Consider the following 19,495-nt stretch of genomic DNA (forward strand, 5'->3'; position numbering starts at 1 on the left):
GGTGTGTGTGTGTATGTGAGAGAGAATGTGTGTGAGAGAGAGAAAGCATGTGTGTGATAGAGAGAAAGAGTTAGAGAGGGAGAAAGAGAAAGTTTGTGTGTGAGAGAGAAAGTGTGTGTTAGAGAGAGAAAGTTCGAGAGGGAGAGTGTGTGTGTGTGTGTGTGTGTGTGTGAGAGAGAGAGAGAGAGAGAGAGAGAGAGAATGTGTGGTGTGTGTGTGTGTGTGTGAGAGAGAATGTGTGGTGTGTGTGTGAGAGAGAGAGAGAGAGAGAATGTGTAGTGTGTGTGTGAGAAAGAGAGAGAATGTGTGCTGAGTGAGAGAGAGAGAATGTGTGTGTGTGTGAGAGAGAGAGTATGTGTGCTGTGTAAAAGAGAGAGAGACTGTGTGTGGGTGGGGGGGGGACCTCTTGTATAAAATGGCCAATCATGCAAGTGTTTACTCCAGCCTTAAGAAAGAAAATGGAAACTCAGGTTTTGGGGTGTGTGTGTGGGGGGGGGGGGGGGTTTGAGGGTTTGATTGTTTAAGTTTAAACAAGGGCTCCAATAGGAATACGAGGCAAACACACATAAGCCTGTGGAGTTCTGCTGAGGATGACCGGGTTGCCGTCCAGGCGAATGTCCTCCAGCCCATTTCGGCGGTAGTGCATGTCCTTCTGTTTGCAGAACGTGTCTTCGTGTATCATCTGGATGTTGTTGTTCTATGGAAAAGGAAAAAAACTAGAATTTTATTACATCCGCTTTATAATTACGGCTTATAACGTGTTTATACTGCAGCAGGGTTTCAGAAAACATGGATGGTTTTTCTGCCAACAGCTTTATATTAATGTCCTCTTTAATAAGGTGTCCAGTGTCGGTGAGGTTTGGGGGCTGGAGAGGGAAAGATCTTTTATAGCTGTTATACTGTACGGAACTGACAAGAACATTAGCTGATTTGTTTAGCAGACATTCCCAACGTTAAATATAAATAGAAACGGATAAAACAATGACATACTCGAGGAAATGTAGTATTGTACTGTAATAGTCATAATAAAACTGGGGACACGGTGGCTTAGTGGTTAGCACGTTCGCCTCACACCTCCAGGGTTGGGGGTTCGAGTGCCGCCTCTGCCTTGTGTGTGTGGAGTTTGCATGTTCTCCCCGTGCCTCGGGGGTTTCCTCCGGGTACTCTGGTTTCCAAAGACATGCATGTCTGGTCCAAAGACATGCATGGTAGGTTGATTGGCATCTCTGTAAAATTGTCCGTAGTGTGTGAGTGAATGAGTGTGTGTGTGTGTGCCCTGTGATGGGTTGGCACTCCATCCAGGGTGTATCCTGCCTCGATGCCCGATGACACCTGAGATAGGCACAGGCTCCCCGTGACCCGAGAAGTTCGGATAAGCGGTAGAAAATGAATGAATGAATGAATAATTTAAACTGGGCTTTTTCAGCTTGCTATGTAATCTGCTTATTTATTCGAGCCACATAGCTTCATTACTGAAATTTCCACCCACAAGAGTATGGCAAATGAATGTATGTAGTGTACACATGGGGGCAGCACTGAGGAGGCAGTGCAGGTACCTGTAGGTGCAGAGAGCGCAGAGTCTCAGGCAAAGGGACGGGGACGTGGTCGATCTTGTTGTCTGTCAGGTAGAGGTAAAGTAGACCTGTCATGTCCTACGACAGACAAACAGCACAGAAAAAAACAAGTTAGAGAAATCCGTTGTTATATATTTCCTCAGGCAATTTTATTTTTTCCATTTTGAAATCGACACGATTAAAAACACACAGCTTGTCATGTTACCGAGTAAACATCTCTCTACTGAAGACTCAACGATTATACATTTCATTTAATTACAATTAAACTCATAAGCCTTAGTTTATCCAGAGGGTTTGTCGTACACGTCCCTGTTCCTAATGCAGGGGTCGGCAACCTTAAACACCCAAAGAGCCATTTGGACCCGTTTCCCAATGAAAAAAAAAAACACAGGGAGCCACAAAACCCATTTGACATCTAAAATGAAGAGAACACTGCATATATCGTTTTTTACCTTTATGGGAAGTATAGAAAAAACTGTAGTGTGTTGCATTTATGAAATCAATGAACTGCTACCGAGTAAACAAAATTTTTATTTCTGCAGGCAAACAAAAATATTTTGAACAGTTTGAACTAACCTTAAGTAAAAAGACGCTGGGTTGATTTTCAAATAAAATGTTCAATGTCTAATTGAGTCCTCTTCGGCTCTCAAGTTTTGAAGACAGGCAAGTGTGACATCTCCAACCCCCCCCCCCCCGCAACCCCAATTTTTTTCAAAACTGCATCTGCTTCTGTGTGTCGGATTTCACAAGTCGGCGGTTATGACGCATATTTTGAATGACAAAAAAATTAAACACGGTTTATTTTAATGTTACAAGAGCATCATAATCTTAGAATTTAGAATTCCTTTTTTAAACTAACTAACTAACTAAAATAAAATAAATTTAATTTTTATTTTCCAAATCTACAGGGAGCCGCAGCAGAGGGATGAAAGAGCCACTTGCGGCTCCGGAGCCGCGGGTTGCCGACCCCTGTCCTAATGTATCGGACTATTCGACTAATAAGCAATAAATAAAGATTACTTTATAAATGTCACACCAGTGACAGATTGTGTAATGCATTTTCTTCCCTTCTTACCTTGAAGGCTTCGTTCTGGATGCTGGTTCTGCCCAGATGGTTGTGACTAGCATCTACAAGGGTCATGGAGGCTGGCAGCGCTGGGAGTTGAGCCAAACTGTTTTCTCGTATTACCAGCTCCTCCAAAGCGGGCAGGCCGTAGAGAGCACCGTCTTCGATCTTCCAGATGGTGTTACTTGTAAGATCGATCCTCTTAAGTTTGTCTTAATGACCGAGAAAAAAGTTAGAAAGAAATCGATATGAATTTATGGCCTGTTTTATCATATCGGTATTGTACATACTGTACATACAGCATTATACATAAAAAGCACCAGCAAATACTTAAAAATAATAATATTATTGTCATGTCTACACCGATATCTGCTCCGAAATTACAGCACAACCTCCACAATCATGGCCAACAAGGGCATCAACTCATGGGCATCGAAGGCACTGACTACGTCTCGATCGGCACCTAATTCAGTAGTCAGGGCATCTTTGCAGGGAGTCGGCCATTTTAAAGGCTGTCATACTTCTAGTGCACTGGAACGCTAGCTCCATAAAAAAAATCCCAAAATGCACCATATTAGCCAGAGAGCATCGATGCTTGCTTTGTTTCCTTCCAAAATACTTATTTTCTGAAGCTCCTCAGGTCAAAAAAACTGGCGGACGATCCGAAACCTCAGCCAACTTCGTCTACGAATGTAAGGAGCTTTTTACTTGTTGTAGCTGATGATGATGATAATAATAATATTTGGTCATTTCATCATCAGCTACAACAAGTAAAAAGCTCCTTACATTTGTAGACGAAGTTAGCTGAGGTTTCGGATCGTCCGCCAGTATTTTTGACCTGAGAAGGGCAGGCACTTATTTCCAGGGATTTCAGAACAGCGTAACAGATATTGCGTCATCGGGTAGGCGTGGCCTATTTGATAACCTAACCCTAACTCTAACCCTAACCATAACTGTAGTTTTTGGTTGTTTATTTGTTTTTTTAAAATAAATCTTCCTGTATGACTGTTTTGTCCTTCGTAGTATGCTGTTTTTTGTATTTTTTTGAAAGAGGGCGTTTTTCCAAGATCTCCGGAAACCCGCCCACTTTACGTCGTGGTAACGAAACCCCTGTGTTGTTTTCACCCGTTGTTACAAAGCCTTTAGTATATATTCTCAACTTGCTCTCGCCTGATTTAGTTCATGCTGTATCTAACCCTGGGGGGCACGTTGGCTTAGTGGTTAGCACTTTTGCCTCACACCTCCAGGGTTGGGGGTTCGATTCCCGCCTCCGCCTTGTGTGTGTGGAGTTTGCATGTTCTCCCCGTGCCTCGGGGGTTTCCTCCGGGTACTCCGGTTTCCTCCCCCGGTCCAAAGACATGCATGGTAGGTTGATTGGCATCTCTGGAAAATTGTCCGCAGTGTGTGAGTGTGTGAGTGAATGAGGGTGTGTGTGTGCCCTGTGATGGGTTGGCACTACGTCCAGGGTGTATCCTGCCTCGATGCCCGATGACGCCTGAGATAGGCACAGGCTCCCCGTGACCCGAGAAGTTCGGATAAGCGGTAGAAAATGAATGTATCTAATGAATGTATCTCTTTGCTTGCACCCTGACTCTTTGCTTTCTGGACCTGACTGGATATTGTGGGCAACAGTTATCTAATTACTGTTACAATATCCACACTACTGACAGAAATAATCAAAAGTTCAGTCAGGACCACTTCGTAAATGAAGGTTAGCGAGCATACAGTTAGTGTTGGCGGAATGGTTCTGTTCTGGGAGAATTGATGGGGCATGGATGGGGCGGGGAGGCAGCGCTGGGGAATGAACAGACCCCACCCCCATTACAGCTCAGAATCAGAACTGAAATTGCGCTAGGTGCGAATTTTTTTTATGTGAAGAATTTAATCGGCGCAGGTTCTGGATGGAGGAGTCTGGGACGGAGGAGGGTATTGGATCGCAGCAGCGGCGATGCGTAGGTGCGCTCGAAGGCGAGGATTTAAAGGAGGGAAATTACGGAAGTCGTGCTGGATTGGTGCGCCTTGTAGATAGCTGATTAGCAGCTGATGCAGCTTACTGCGTGGCCTGCTTGAACTAATGCGATGCTTGATTATCATTGCATTATACCCAAACAGCCCTAGCAAACATTTCTTCAAATCGAAAAAAAAATATACTCAAGTAAACTTACTCAGGTTTGCGAAGTCTGATTTGTTGATCTTAGTGATCTTGTTGTAGCGTGCGTAGAAGTGAGTGGTATCTTTGGGAAGAGGAGGAACGTTCACCAGCTTCACATCATCACAGTACACAGATCCTCCCAGGCAGATACACAGTAGACAGGTGGACATACCTTGCCACCAAACCAGTAAATGGTGTCCACAAAAAAGAAAAAGAAAAGAAAAAAATAAACAATTAAACTGTAGTAATGTTTCCTCAATTTTGTCCCCAGGAAACCCTGAATTGTCCAAGTGTTTGCTTCCTTTAATACGGTCAACCGATTGAGTAAGAAAACTGAATCCATGTGTTGCGAGTTGGAAGAAAGTAAATTGTGCTTCATGTCGGGATCTCAGTGGAGAGGACCAGTTTAATAAAGAATTAGTCCTGAACTAACACTCTGAAAATGGCTGCAAATACATGACACCTAGTTTAAGACTTTCTAAGTTGCATGTTGTAGCCTATATGTTTTAAACACTTGCAATAGGAAAATATCTGGATTTCTAATCTGTAAGGCCATTCAGTATGTGAAGAATTTTTTATTATTTGTTTATAGTAAATTTAGGGATCTCCGGCTGGGGATGACTCCCTCGTTTGTTAATCCGTCTAATCCCTCCATCACCGACAGTTTAAACTCGTCTCACTTCCAGATTCGCTGGAAATCGTTGAGCATCTTAAGCCCACGCGCTCGTCTTTGGATATTCTTCCTCCTTTTTTATTTAAGCAAGTTTTTATCGATGTTGCTCCGTATCATTTGTTCATCATTAATCGCAGTTTAGAATCTGCCATTATGCCTAACTGTTTGCCCCACTGCTTAAAAAACAGAATCAGGACTCATCGGTTTTAACACACAGTTTTAACACAAAAATGTTGTTAAACGTTTACAACAGTTACAACGTTTTTTAGCAGATAATTCAATGTTTAAAAACATTTCAGTTAGATTTTTGTAAATCCCATTCTACCGAGACTTTTGCACTTTCGAAGGTTCTTAACGATATTTTTTTAAATCATGTAATTTGGGTGATTTTGCAGTCTTTGTACCCTTAGATTTGACAGCTGCTTTCGGTACAGTCGATCATGATGTTCTCATCGAGCGTTTAGAACATTGTGTTGGATTAAGAGGTGTCACGCTGGATTGATTTAAATCAGATTTTGTACATAAAAGTTTTTCAGACAGGATGGGTGAACATTACTCGAGTAATGCTTTTTTGCCCTGTGGGGTCTCTCAGGGTTGTATTTTGGCTCCTTTGCTTATTTCTCTCTATATGCTCCTTCTTGGCTCAAAAACATGGTTTGTCATTTCACTGCTATGCGGATGACACTCGGGTTTATTTGTCTGTCGAACGAAATTCTGTGGGTCTTGAGTCTCTTACGGCATGTTTGGCAGATGTAAAGACTCGGCTTTCCTTAAATTTTTTAATCTTCAATGAAAGGAAAACTGAAATTATAGTTTTTAGTCTATCTGAATTTTCAAATTCCCTGAAACTAGACTTGGGAGGGATGTCTTTGTGTTTCATGGGTAAAAATCTTGGTTTCATTTTTGATGATGGTTTAAAGTTTGACCAACAATTAAATTCAGTCGTCAAAGCTTTCTTTTTTCAGCTGCGTCTGCTTTTTCCAAAGCTAAGCCATTTCTTTCTTTTAAAGATTTTGAAAAAGTAATTCATGTTTTTATTTAATCTAGGCTGGACTACCGTAACTGTCTATTTTGGGATAAACCAGACAGCTTTATCCCGCTTGCAGCTTGTCCAAAATGCTGCGGCTCGACTCTTGTGTGGGGTAAAAAAGAGGGAGCATATTGCTCCTATTTTACGCTCACTACATTGGTTGCCCGTTTGTTTTAGACTGGATTTAAAAATTTTGCTCCTCGTTTACAAATCTCGGAATGGTTTGCCCCCCCTTATCTCAGTGAGTTACGGACTGAGTATCAACCCACTAGATCCCTTTGGTCTTCCAACCAGGATCTATTGTTTACCCCAAAGTCGAGGCTTAAGTGCAGGGGAGATCGTGCTTTCTGTATTGCTGCCCCCAGGCTCTGGAACGCCTTGCCACTGTCCATTATGCCCCTTTCCCACCGAGGCATTTTGAGTGCAGGTTCGGAGCCTAATGTAGAACCAGTTCTTTCTGTTTCGACCGCCAAAGCACCGGCTCTGAACCAGGAAAAGTGGTTCTTAAGTAGCACCAAAATGTCGCTGGTCTAGACTTAAGAACCGCTTGTGTCAGGAGCTGTGGGCGGGGCTGTGGGCGGGGCTACTGTTAGCACATTTGATAATGTACCTTAAGTACACTAATGTTTAATACACTTTTACTTTACCACGATATGATCAGTTATCAGCACACATGATAGTAGGTAGCTACATGCTAAGGCTAACTTTTTCTGTGTTGATAAAATAACGTTATGTACTTTATCGATTACAACCTCCGTTTATACAGATTACACGGAGCCGCACGTACACGTTTTATTCGCCGCGTTTGGATGTCAGTGTAGGTTCACAAAGCCATGAGCATTAACAGTAAAGAAACATCCACCATTGTTGTTGTGTTTGTGTTTGTCGCTGCTGCACTCACGTTGCTGGGACACGTGACACGTATACAGTGACGTCACACTCGACGCTGTGACGCCTCACTAGCCGGTGGAAAGGCAAACCGGTTCTTAGAAGGTTCGCCAGTGGAACCAACTCTGAACCAGCACCAGCACTAGCTCTGAACCAGCACCCGGTTCTTTCCGGTGGAAAAGAGGCATTAGACAACAAGCCTCTTCTAAGACATTTTTATTTTCAAAAGCGTATAGCTGATGGGATATTTATATGATTTTATAAGTTTTCTGTTTGTTTGTTGTGTGTTTTTCTGTTTTTAATGACCTAACGGAAAGCACATTGATCGACAGAAGTTGTAATTAATTGTGCTATATAAATACATTGTCATTGCCATTGTCATTATGGATTAACAAATGGGCACAAATAACAGGTCTGAAAATAAAGACAGCATTTAACAATTAATAAATGCAAACAATGTAGAATTTAAAACATTAGACATTGTGTTAATGAACATTGTGTTAATGAACGTACCTTAGTGTGCATGTCTCTTAGTGGCATATTCTTTTATTTTTGCTAAATTCTATGTGGTTGTTGTAATTAACAATATTCATATCGGTTGACCTTAAGTGCACCATAGACGGGTGTAGGACACTAACCTTTTGTATCAATTTCAATGACCTCAACATCAGGATCAGGGCTCTCAGGTTGCCCTGAACCTGTTGCACTCCCAGTCACCTCCTGGGGTGGGGTCTGGGTGGTGGAAAACAGCTCCTCCTCTTGTTACGCACAACGTTAGGATGTTAGGAGAATGATTAGCACAGGGTTTGACAAAGAAATAAAGTGAGTAGTGAAGATCTTGAGATGAACACAAATACACACATTTAACCCATAACAGCCAGTTAAATGAAGCACACAGGTACGTGAGGAGAGGAAAATTATGTATCAGTAGATGCACTGTGTTAACATTACTTAACGAAACAGGAAATTGCTTTCTTTTAATGGTTAAAATGATCCGATATCTGTCTGTCGGACTACCTATGACTCTGAGGGACTTTTTCAGGCTGTTGTACTACTGTACCAAGTTGCAAATATTAACATTATGATTTCTACGGGGCAAGTGAAATACTGACCTTCCTTTAGAGTAGGGGTGATTGTTACCCGTTCAAAAAACCCAGATTCCTCAGGAGGCCCCGTTTCCTCAGGGATTCCAGAGAATTCTTCAGGTTGACTGGTAACTGTAATGTGGATCTCCTCCTCTTGGTAAAGACAAGGTGATGTGGTAAGAGATCAATTAGACCCCCAGAGTACAAGAAGAGGCCTGATAGTATGATTGTAACTTTAGCAATAAAAACTAATAAGAATTTAAATATCAGAATAGAAACTATTCACTTGGCCAGCTAAACAACTAGTTAACCCATAGTGAAACAAGTCACATTCTACACTATGGAATATGAAGGATTTAGGTGTGCAGTGTCCACTACAGCCAATAGTACTGACCTCCACCAGGAACCAATGTTACCACAGGGGGTCCAGAGCCTGAGTCCCCAGAAACTCCAGAATGTTCCCCAGAATATCCAGAAATAACTTCTAGAGAGTTTCCAGAGTGCCCAGAGACTCCTGAAACAAATTCTTTATTGTCTCCAGAGACAAGAACATCAGAGACTCCAGAAACAAAGCCTCCAGATTCTCCGGAAACAAAGCCTCCAGATTCTCCAGAAACAAAGCCTCCAGATTCTCCGGAAACAAAGCCTCCAGATTCTCCAGAAACAAAGCCTCCAGATTCTCCAGAAACAAAGCCTCCAGATTCTCCAGAAACAAAGCCTCCAGATTCCGTGGAAACAAGGTCTACAGGTACTAAAGAAACTATGTTTCCAGACTCTCCGGACACGAAGTCTCCAGATGTTCCGGAAACTATGTCTTCAGGCACTCCGGAAACAAAGCCTCCAGATGTTCCGGAAACTATGTCTCCAGACTCTCCAGAAACAAAGTCTCCAGAGTCCACAGAAACATTGTTTTCAGAAACAAAGCCACTAGTTACTCCTGAAACAAAGTCTGAATCTGTTCCCGAAACAAGGTCTTCAAAGTTTCCTGAAGCAAAGCTTTCAGAACTAATATATCCAGAACTTACATCTGCAAACCCTCCAGAAATAAAGCCCCCAGAACCTCCAGAACCTCTAGAAGCCATAGGCTCCCCAGAATGGTATTCTCCAGCATCAGGAATTTTTCCAGAAATCCCTGAATCTGCCGAAGCCTCAAAACTCCCAGAACTTAGCATGTGCCCAGAACCCAAAATGTCTCCAGAGATATGAAGGATTTCACTGGGCATCCGACGCGGCTCTTCCTCTTGTTAGAGACAAGATTAAGTGTTAAGAGACAGATTAGAACTGCATGATGACAATGATTTAGTTTAGACTGTTAGAGATGATGGGACAACAGTTTAGATGATGCATTGTAAGGAAGCAGGGTTACAGAGTTATGAGAAAAACCAAACATTTAACCAATCGAACTGCTAGTTAAATGAATATAAAGCCATTTTTATGTTGCAAAGTGTTGGTAAGACAGTAGTGTGTTTGTGTGTGACTGGGTTGGTTGGGGTAATACAGACCTCCTGAAGTGTCTGGTCCCATCGAAACCCCTCCAGAGCCTGATGGGATGAGTGAAGGCGTTATAGGTAATTCATTTTTATCCTCCCTTTCATTTTCCAGTTCCTCTTCTGGTTCCTCTTCCTCTTCCTCTAGTGAGGCTACATGTGCAGGGCTGTAGTCCTCATCTGGGGACAGAGTGCTAATCTCAATCTGCAAGAAAAAGGAAGGTAAATCATGTGTTGATATGGCTAGTGTCTTTTCAATTTTAAATGTTTTTTTGAATGTTATTAAGACAGATTTGAGTAAGATGATGATAAAAACATGGATGATAATTACTAAACGAACCCCTGGTGGGTTACGCTATAAATGGAAAAACATGGTATCATCTATATAATTTTATTAGGGCTATCCATAATTGAATTGTTTTTAATATGGGATATTTTCAATTGCCAGTGTTGCTCTCTCCCTGTTGAGTTCTTGTTGACTAGTCGTATGAAGACTTGCAGGGCAACGACTACATTCTGCTAGCATGTTGAAATGTTTACTATTAACCACTTTGGCTCTGAGTGACTTATGAGCCGTTCTTCGGGTTTATCGCTCCTCTATCAATGTAAACTCTACCTGCAAGTTGGGGAAGAATACAGCCTATATATCTGTTACTTGCCACTGAACAGATTAGTTGAGATGTACATTTGCTTACTGTGCGGTGATTCTGATGTGGACCCAACACTTCAAGTTATTTATTCAGTCCTTAATTCTGAGTTTAATCTATATGAAGTGCTACACTCAGTACTCAGTGGTCAAGTACCCACTGCAAGTGCAATAAAATGCTTATTTACACTCCATCCCTTTATGACCACAGTGCACCCATCTTCTGCAGGAATAACACGCCATGTCATAAAGCGTGAATCATCTCAGACTGGGTTCTTGAACATGACGATGAGTTCACTGTACTCAAATGGCCTCCACAATCACCAGATCTCAATCCAATAGAGGACCTTTGGGATGTGGTGGAACGGGAGATTCGCATCTTGGATGTGCAGCCGACAAATCTGCAGTGACTGCGTGATGCTATCATGTCAATATGGACCAGAATGTCTGAGGAATGTTTCTAGTACCTTTTTGAATCTATGCCACGAAGGATTAAGGCAGTTCTGAAGGCAAAAGGGGGCGCAACCGGTACTATTAAGGTGTTCCTAATAAAGTGGCGGTGAGTATATATATCCATTCACTTAGGCGTCATCGGGCATCAAGGCAGGATACACCCTGGACGGAGTGCCAACCCATAGCAGGGCACACGCACACGCTCATTCACACACCAGACAATTTTCCAGAGATGCCAATCAACCTACCATGCATGTCTTTGGACCGGGGGAGGAAACCGGAGTACCCGGAGGAAACCCCCGAGGCACGGGGAGAACATGCAAACTCCACACACACAAGGCGGAGGCGGGAATCGAACCCCCAACCCTGGAGGTGTGAGCCGAACGTGCTAACCACTAAGCCACCGTTCCCCCAGTATGTGTGTGTGTGTGTGTGTGTGTGTGTGTGTGTGTGTGTGTGTGTGTGTGTATGTGTGTGTGTGTGTGTGTGTGTGTGTGTGTGTGTGTGTACTATATATATATATTTTTTTTTTTCTCATCTTCTGCACTGTAACATTTTGTCCTCAACTTGATAGAGGGATTTACAAGGAGCTGGCAGAACCTAATGAATAACAAAAAGACCAAAAATACATCCTTATACATCTGAAAAAGCTGCTTGTCTCAACATGTAAGAACAACCTGAGACAAGTAAGAGACTCGACAGGGCGGTTATTTCAGCTATCAGGGCCATTAAAGCACCACACCGTCTCACACCCAGTAACGCTAATGGACTTTAGATATGAGGTGTAATGACTGGACTGGTCACACACTTTTTAACAACAAATCCAGTTCCACAAAAAAAAAAAAAAAAAAAAAATGTGTAAATTGGATCCAGTTCTGAGCCTCTGATGTATCAGTTTTGCAGTTTCGCGACAAACCAGAATGTGGCGCCATAAAACCACATTCGGCTGCATACGTGTCTCAGACATGCTCAAAAAACGCTCAAGTCTCTCATCGACATGTGAATGGTCCTTGTGGAACCAAGACATACATGGAGGCAGAAAATCTTTTCCTTTCCTGCACAGTGATTCTTTTGAACAAAGTAATCAGACTTTTCTCAATGAGAAAACAACCAAGTTGTCATAGAAACCTAAACCTAGCGTGCTCAGTGTGTACTGTGTGATTAGCATGAGTTATGAGAACATCATAACTAGAGACTAAATAAATTCCATTGCTGGGCCAAATGAGTGTTTAACAGATATAACTAGAGTTTCAGTGTAATAACACCGTAAGCTTTTGAGAGACAACAAGGCCTGACTCTGTGCCGGCTGTTAGTCTACCCCGCCTCATGACCATCAGCCCCCCCACCTCCCAGCTCCCAATGCAAACACACATATCTGTTGGGAGACGAGAGGCAGGCTAAAATAAGCCGGAGAACCAACACGCTACAGCCAACACATACACCGATGCTAAATCATGATATATAGTCTATTATAAATCTTCATATGCAGCCAGGAATGTGAAATAAACTTCACTGAGATGATCTGAGGTCACAGAAGTACTGTATGAGCAATGGACAAAACAAGGCCAGTGCTCAATGTGAGTCACACATTTGTCAGAGTGTTTTATCCACAGAATGGATTTTATTCCATGTTTTCCCAATCTAGCAATACAGCTTGTTGACTTGACTATGTCTTCAGTTTATATCAGTATATCTATCCATCCATCCATCTTTTGGACTGATTGTCCTACCCAGGGTCACACAGGGGATCCAAGGGGACTCAGGGCACAAGGAACACGCTGGACCAACCATCACACACACACTCACACATGAATTCACACACTGCATGCATGTCTATGGACCGAGGGAGGGAACTGGAGGACCTGGAGGAAACCACCAAGGCAGAGAGAGAACATGCAAATGCCCCGTGAGGTGAGAGGCTAAACCACTAATCCCCAGTGCCCCCATATATCAGTACATATATTTAGAAAAACTGCCAAAGGTTTTTGATGCTCTGTATAAAAATGTTTCCATTTTAAAAAATGTCAGAACATGAACCAGGATTCGTGATAAATAATCTAACCCTAAGTGAAGAGACGTGTTTCTGACTTTATCTCAACTTCAGTAAGAATTAGCAAGCCGGTGTCAGTAAGGAGAATCCCTCTGCAACACACACACACACACACACACACACACACACACACACACACACACACACACACACACACACACACACACACACACACACACACACAACACACACACAACACACTCACACACACACAAAACACACACTCACACACACACATACACACACACACACACACACACACACACACACACAACACACTCACACACACAGACAGATATCACACACACACATACACACACACACACACACACACACAACACACACACAACACACTCACACACACACAAAACACACACTCACACACACACATACACACACACTCACACACACACATACACACAGACAGATATCTCACACACACACACACACACACACACACAACACACACAAAACACACACACACACACACACACATACACACAGACAGATATCTCACACACACACACACACACCACACCACACCACACACACACACAAGATTTTTCCGTCCCAGGAAAACTGGGCACAGTGTGACAGAATCCACCCGGCAACACACACACACACACACACACACACACACACACACACACACACACACACACACACACACACACACACACACACACACACACACAGATATCACACACACACACACACACAACACACACACACACACAGATATCACACACACACACACACACACACACACACACACACACACACACACACACACACACACACACACATTCACACACTCATTATTAAAACTGTATATTATAACTGTAATAATTTATCTTATAAACAGATGATATCTGTTGAATATCTGTGGAACATGTTTCATTTTACTCTTTATTTAATTGTCAATAGTAGATAAACTCTGGTAAAATATTACCCAATATTACCCTCTACACAATCCTGTTGCAAACTGTTATTAATTTAAAACTGTAACCCAATGTGTTATTTTGCAGAAAACCTTTTATTAGGTTTGGAATGGCTTTGGACAATTTGGACAACCTTAAAATCTCTCGCAAAACCCTGAGCGTGTTACATTTACGGTATTTGGCAGACGCCTGAAATTTATCTCATTTATACAACTGAGCAATTGGGGATTAATGGCAGGGATTCAAACTCATGACCTTCCGATCAATACCTTAACACCTGCCATTTCAATGTCGGTATGGTTATCATTCATTGTAAATAACAAACAGATAGACTTTTCAAATCTGTTGTATTTTCACAAAGATTAGTCTGAGTTTTAAGCTAAAAGGTCCAGGCTGATTGACCAGGTTTGTTGTACACCATCGAATCAGATTGCTTTTATACAGAATATCGGCGCTGCTTTCACGTAGCTAATCATAGCCGTGCAGTTATTGCGTTTAACCTAATGATTGTCACTGCGATATCGTCTTTATGTGCCAATAATGTGGACATTTCAGACACAATACGGCCAACGATCCTGAAGAACCTATGCTAATTTTATAGCTAGTTAATGTAATGTAGCTAGTTAATGTAATGTAATGCTAGTTAAAGTATGGCTAGCTAACGCACATTTTTTTTGTATATTCCTGTTAAAGGTGCAGTCGGTAAAATCTTTGTATCTTCATTTTTGAAGTTAAAAGTTCAAAAATAGTCTTTTTTTTTTGGTAAATGTTTATTTACTATGTCTGCTGATGATGTCGCTGACTCTACGGTAGTAAAGGTTTCGAACCGGGAAGTAGAATTTTACATGGGAAACACAGACCGAAAATACGGGCATTCTTGGAACACCTTTCTACCAATCAAATGGTCGGACCAGAACTGACTGTTTATAACAATATATCGTGGATTGGATATTAGTTTTTTTTCGAAAATCTTCTGTCTTCTTTTGATTTTTGTCAGGTCTACGTCTAGTCTTTTGGGTTATAAATCCTTAGAGTTTATGCAATAATTGAAATCTTCAGGACAAGGAGAGGACTAAGAAATGTATACATGCACTTCTATGTGTTCTTCTACTATACATGAACTTCTATGGATCTGAAATCCTTCATTTATTGCTAAAACACATTACACACAAAACCTGCCAAAAAGAGCTAAGATAAGAACTATGAACATAATAACATAAAGCAGAACCATTTAAAGGCAAATGAGTCAGTGCCAACCTCCTAACCTTCCTCCCTCTCCCATTCTCCATCTCTCCCTCTGTTCCTCCCTTTCTCGCTTTTTTTTTTTTACTGATTATTATAAAAAAAATTTTTCTTACAAAAATATTACATGTAGGGGTAGTGGTTAGCATGTTCGCCGGACACCTCCAGGGTTGGGGGTTCGATTCTCGCCTCCGCCTTGTGTGTGTGGAGTTTGCATGTTCTCCCCGTGCCTCTGGGGTTTCCTCCGGGTACTCCGGTTTCCTCCCCCGGTCCAAAGACATGCATGGTAGGTTGATTGGCATCTCTGGGAAATTGTCCGTAGTGTGTGAGTGTGTGTGTGTGAATGAGAGTGTGTGTGTGCCCTGTGATGGGTTGGCACTCCGTCCAGGGTGTATCCTGCCTCGATGCCCGATGACGCCTGAGATAGGCACAGGCTCCCCGTGACCCGAGAAGTTCGGATAAGCGGTAGAAGATGAATGAATGAATGAAAATTACATGTAACAACAAAGACTGTGTTAAAATATTGAACACACATTAAATATCCCAGGGATTCAAGCTCACAGCCTTCTATTTGGTAATTCCACTACGCTACCACATCCCTCAAATAAATGAGTAAACGTAAACTTTTTATTCGTTTGTTTAAACATACACTCGCTACCACGAGTGTAGCGAGTTCTTCCTATTGAGGCCAAAGAATGATGTTTCATCAAAAACATAATTAGGACCGGATCACATTCCTGCTCTTTTCCCTTATCTTGTTTATGTTTCTGGTCAGATCGTGATGCTCCGTTTCCTCATTAGCACTTCCACCTACATACTGTGCTATCTAGCATATTTCAGCTATCTAGCATATGTCCACCCTTGATTTAGGTTTCCTTTCACATACAGTACCAATTCCTCTTTCTTTTTTTATCTTCAGTTTAACATCAGTATTTTTTAACTTATACAGTACAACCCATAGGCATTGTAATGACATGCTTTTATGTCTGTCATAAAAAAAAAATAATTAAAAAAAATTTGAATAAAAACACTATACATCTAGGTGTATTTTGAGAAATAGAGAGAAAATATAAAAAATCGAATATAAAAATACAGATCGGTGGCAGATGTGTTTAGGGGATGTGTAATGCAATGCACAGTATGCAATATGTGCTGTGCAAAGCTAGCTGAAGTACTGGGCGTTGTTCAGACAAGTCCAGATGTCCAGGTTCTAGGTGTAGGCTTGAAAAGCCTGCATTAAGCAGCTCCTCCTCATTCTCTCTGAGTTTGCCTTCGGGGAGCCGAAGTGCTTCCAAGACCCGAAAACGAGTCCATTTTTCAACTATTTACATGCAAATGAGCTTGAAAAAAAAAGAGCTTTCTGCTCTAAGGCTTTCAGCTAACATCAGTAAGTGGTTCGAATTGAACAAAGTGTGTTAAAAGATCTGTACAAATCGAATTCCAGGTCCAGGACTTTTGTAAATCATCACTAAAGACAGAATTTCATATAAATGCTAATCCCTCCTATATATCTATAACTAACCCAACCTTCAGATCTTAACATATGACCTGATCGTGAGCCTCTAACGATATCAGTCAGGACGATCGCTTGCTAAATATCTGCCAGACTGAACATCTAACATTGTCGATCACACCTGGAACTGAATCACTCGAAGAACCTGTATGACAGGCAAGAAAAAGCAAGCAGATGGATATATCAGCTTTTCCAGATTACTGTGCCAGAAGAACAGTAAGGGAGCCAACAGAATGTTTTAAATTCTTCACGTTTCACAAAAAGATCTCCAGGGAAACACTGCGATATGAAATCGGCTCTATGTACCGGAGTAATGGAACAGAAGCAGAATATCTGTGGAGAAATGACTTAAACTTAAAGGCTTGAGTACAGTATATTTACACAACAGTACAAACTGCACGTACAGAATGATCTGGATCTTCTCAGTCCATGGTGTACTGTACATCGAAAGGAAACACGACACCACCGCATGTCCTTATTCAATACATAGAATCGAGTAACTAGTCATTCTTTACAAAATGGAAGAATACGGTCTAGATTTGAATCAAAAACAGCAGTCAGATCAAACTGCATTAGACTGAAGATCAGAAATCCGGCACCTGCATGTGTGAATATTATTTCCAGTCTCATAGCTGTTTTTAGATGATCGGTAGAAATGCAGATCTCTAATACAAACCTATTTAGCTCCTATGTGTAAAGTTTACAGATCTTTAAGTACGGAATCTTTAAATGTCATGCTGTTATACAGTATGGAAGGGAGGCACGGTGGCTTAGTTGTTAGCACGTTTGCCTCACACCTACAGGGTTGGGGGTTCGATTCCCGCCTCCGCCTTGTGTGTGTGGAGTTTGCATGTTCTCCCCGTGCCTCGGGGGTTTCCTCCGGGTACTCCGGTTTCCTACCCCGGTCCAAAGACATGCATGGTAGGTTGATTGGCATCTCTGGAAAATTGTCCGTAGTGTGTGAGTGTGTGTGTGAATGAGAGTGTGTGTGCCCTGTGATGGGTTGGCACTCCGTCTAGGGTGTATCCTGCCTCGATGCCCGATGACGCCTGAGATAAGCACAGGCTCCCCGTGACCAGAGAAGTTCGGATAAGCGATAATGAATAAATTAATGAAATTCATGTAAATTGCTCTCTAGTGACACCTACATGAGAAGAAGTGAATGGAAACTAGCCTAACTAATAAAATGTCCGGTATTTAACATGATCAGCAGTAACGCAATAAACTTTCCTTTTAGGATTACATGCGGAAAAACCTTTGCAGATTTATATAACAATATAAAGTCGTGAAGTCGTGGCCTAATGGTTAGAGAGTTTGTCTCCTAATCCTAAGGTTGTGGGTTCGAGTCTAGAGCCAGCAATACCACGACTGAGGTGCCCTTGAGCAAGGCACCAAACCCCCCCAACTGCTCCCCGGGCGCCGCAGCATAAATGGCTGCCCACTGCTCCGGGTGTGTGTTCACGGTGTGTGTGTGTGTGTTCACTGCTGTGTGTGTGTGTGTGCACTTTGGATGGGTTAAATGCAGAGAACAAATTCTGAGTATGGGTCACCTTACTTAGCCGTATGTCACGTCACACACTAATATCTGAAGACAGTAAAATCCAAGCATTAAACTGTCCTTACAAATGAATTAGTTCTTATCTTGGAAAGGATTTTCACCCTCAACCCACAGCACTTTCAGTTCCCCACCTCAGGTTCATCCGTGGACAGCTCATCATAATATTCGACGTCCATCTTGTCCTGGTCCTCATCGTAGTCTGGGTCTGCTTGTCTGGTGTTTCTTGAGGGAAAAGCCAAAGCCATATTCAGGACCAGGAGTCCTAAAACTAACCTGCATGGCATCATCATCATCATCCACCTGTCAGAAGGAAACAGCTGAATGAATGAGAGCATACAAACATCTCACCAGATTAAAAATGCTTTGATTCACATAATTACACTGCAAATTAGTTTCTCCAGGATTTTTTCGATCACTGAAATCAACACAAAAATTAGCTGGATTTATTTTTTTTTGTTGTTATTTTTGTTTTAAACAAGCATTTAAAAAAATGTCTTATAAATGTGACTAAACTCAACTGGAACATAACCTCCCTTTTTAACTCAGACGATAGATGGATGACTTTCATGATGGATGGTTTATTTATAAAACATTTGAAACTTGAGTGCAATATCGTCTACACGATTCGACGGGGCTTTGACCATAGATTCTGTAGTTATATATTTTATATACAAAAAATCTGATTGTTTTACTGAATCCTAACCCTTAACCCTTAACCCTAACCCTAGATCCCCTTTCCTAACAATAACCACTAAACTTAAGCCTAACCCCAACCCTAACCCTTTTAACCCCTAAACCTTAAACCCTAACGCTGCACGGCACTCTGAGTCAGCCGGGGGCATGAGCGGCAGTGCCAGACATCCAGGCTCGGGCTGCTTTAATTAACTTCTGCCTGGAGACACACCTACATACCTTTCTTATTAGTTTCACTCTAATAACTGAGAAATCTTCAGCAGTATACAGTAGAATAAGCTGCTTTAATAAAATGACTATTAGGTGGGATTCAAATCAAACTGATTAGCCTGTTTTGTATAATTTTTTCCAGCTTTCGTTGTTTATATTATTTAATCCGACATGTTTTATGTTGTATCGATTAAGTTACATACAAATCACCATCGGGGGCACGGTGGGGGTTCG

The 19,495-nt window shown here is 41.9% G+C and overlaps 1 protein-coding gene across 1 annotated transcript; it reads right to left on the reverse strand.

The window, feature by feature from the left end:
* Window positions 1-506: 506 nt before the first annotated feature.
* Window positions 507-18,641, reverse strand: epyc (epiphycan). Its single transcript, XM_047803731.1, has 9 exons — window positions 18,490-18,641; window positions 9,947-10,160; window positions 8,863-9,708; window positions 8,496-8,621; window positions 8,022-8,141; window positions 4,806-4,964; window positions 2,650-2,852; window positions 1,557-1,652; window positions 507-697 (listed from the first exon to the last, which is right to left on the reverse strand). Exons 1-9 carry the CDS (start codon window positions 18,601-18,603, stop codon window positions 527-529), a joined length of 2,049 nt encoding a protein of 682 aa, XP_047659687.1. The 5' UTR covers window positions 18,604-18,641; the 3' UTR covers window positions 507-526.
* Window positions 18,642-19,495: the final 854 nt, after the last annotated feature.

Source organism: Tachysurus fulvidraco, chromosome 19, assembly GCF_022655615.1.
Source record: "Tachysurus fulvidraco isolate hzauxx_2018 chromosome 19, HZAU_PFXX_2.0, whole genome shotgun sequence".
Taxonomy (NCBI): Eukaryota; Metazoa; Chordata; class Actinopteri; order Siluriformes; family Bagridae; genus Tachysurus; species Tachysurus fulvidraco.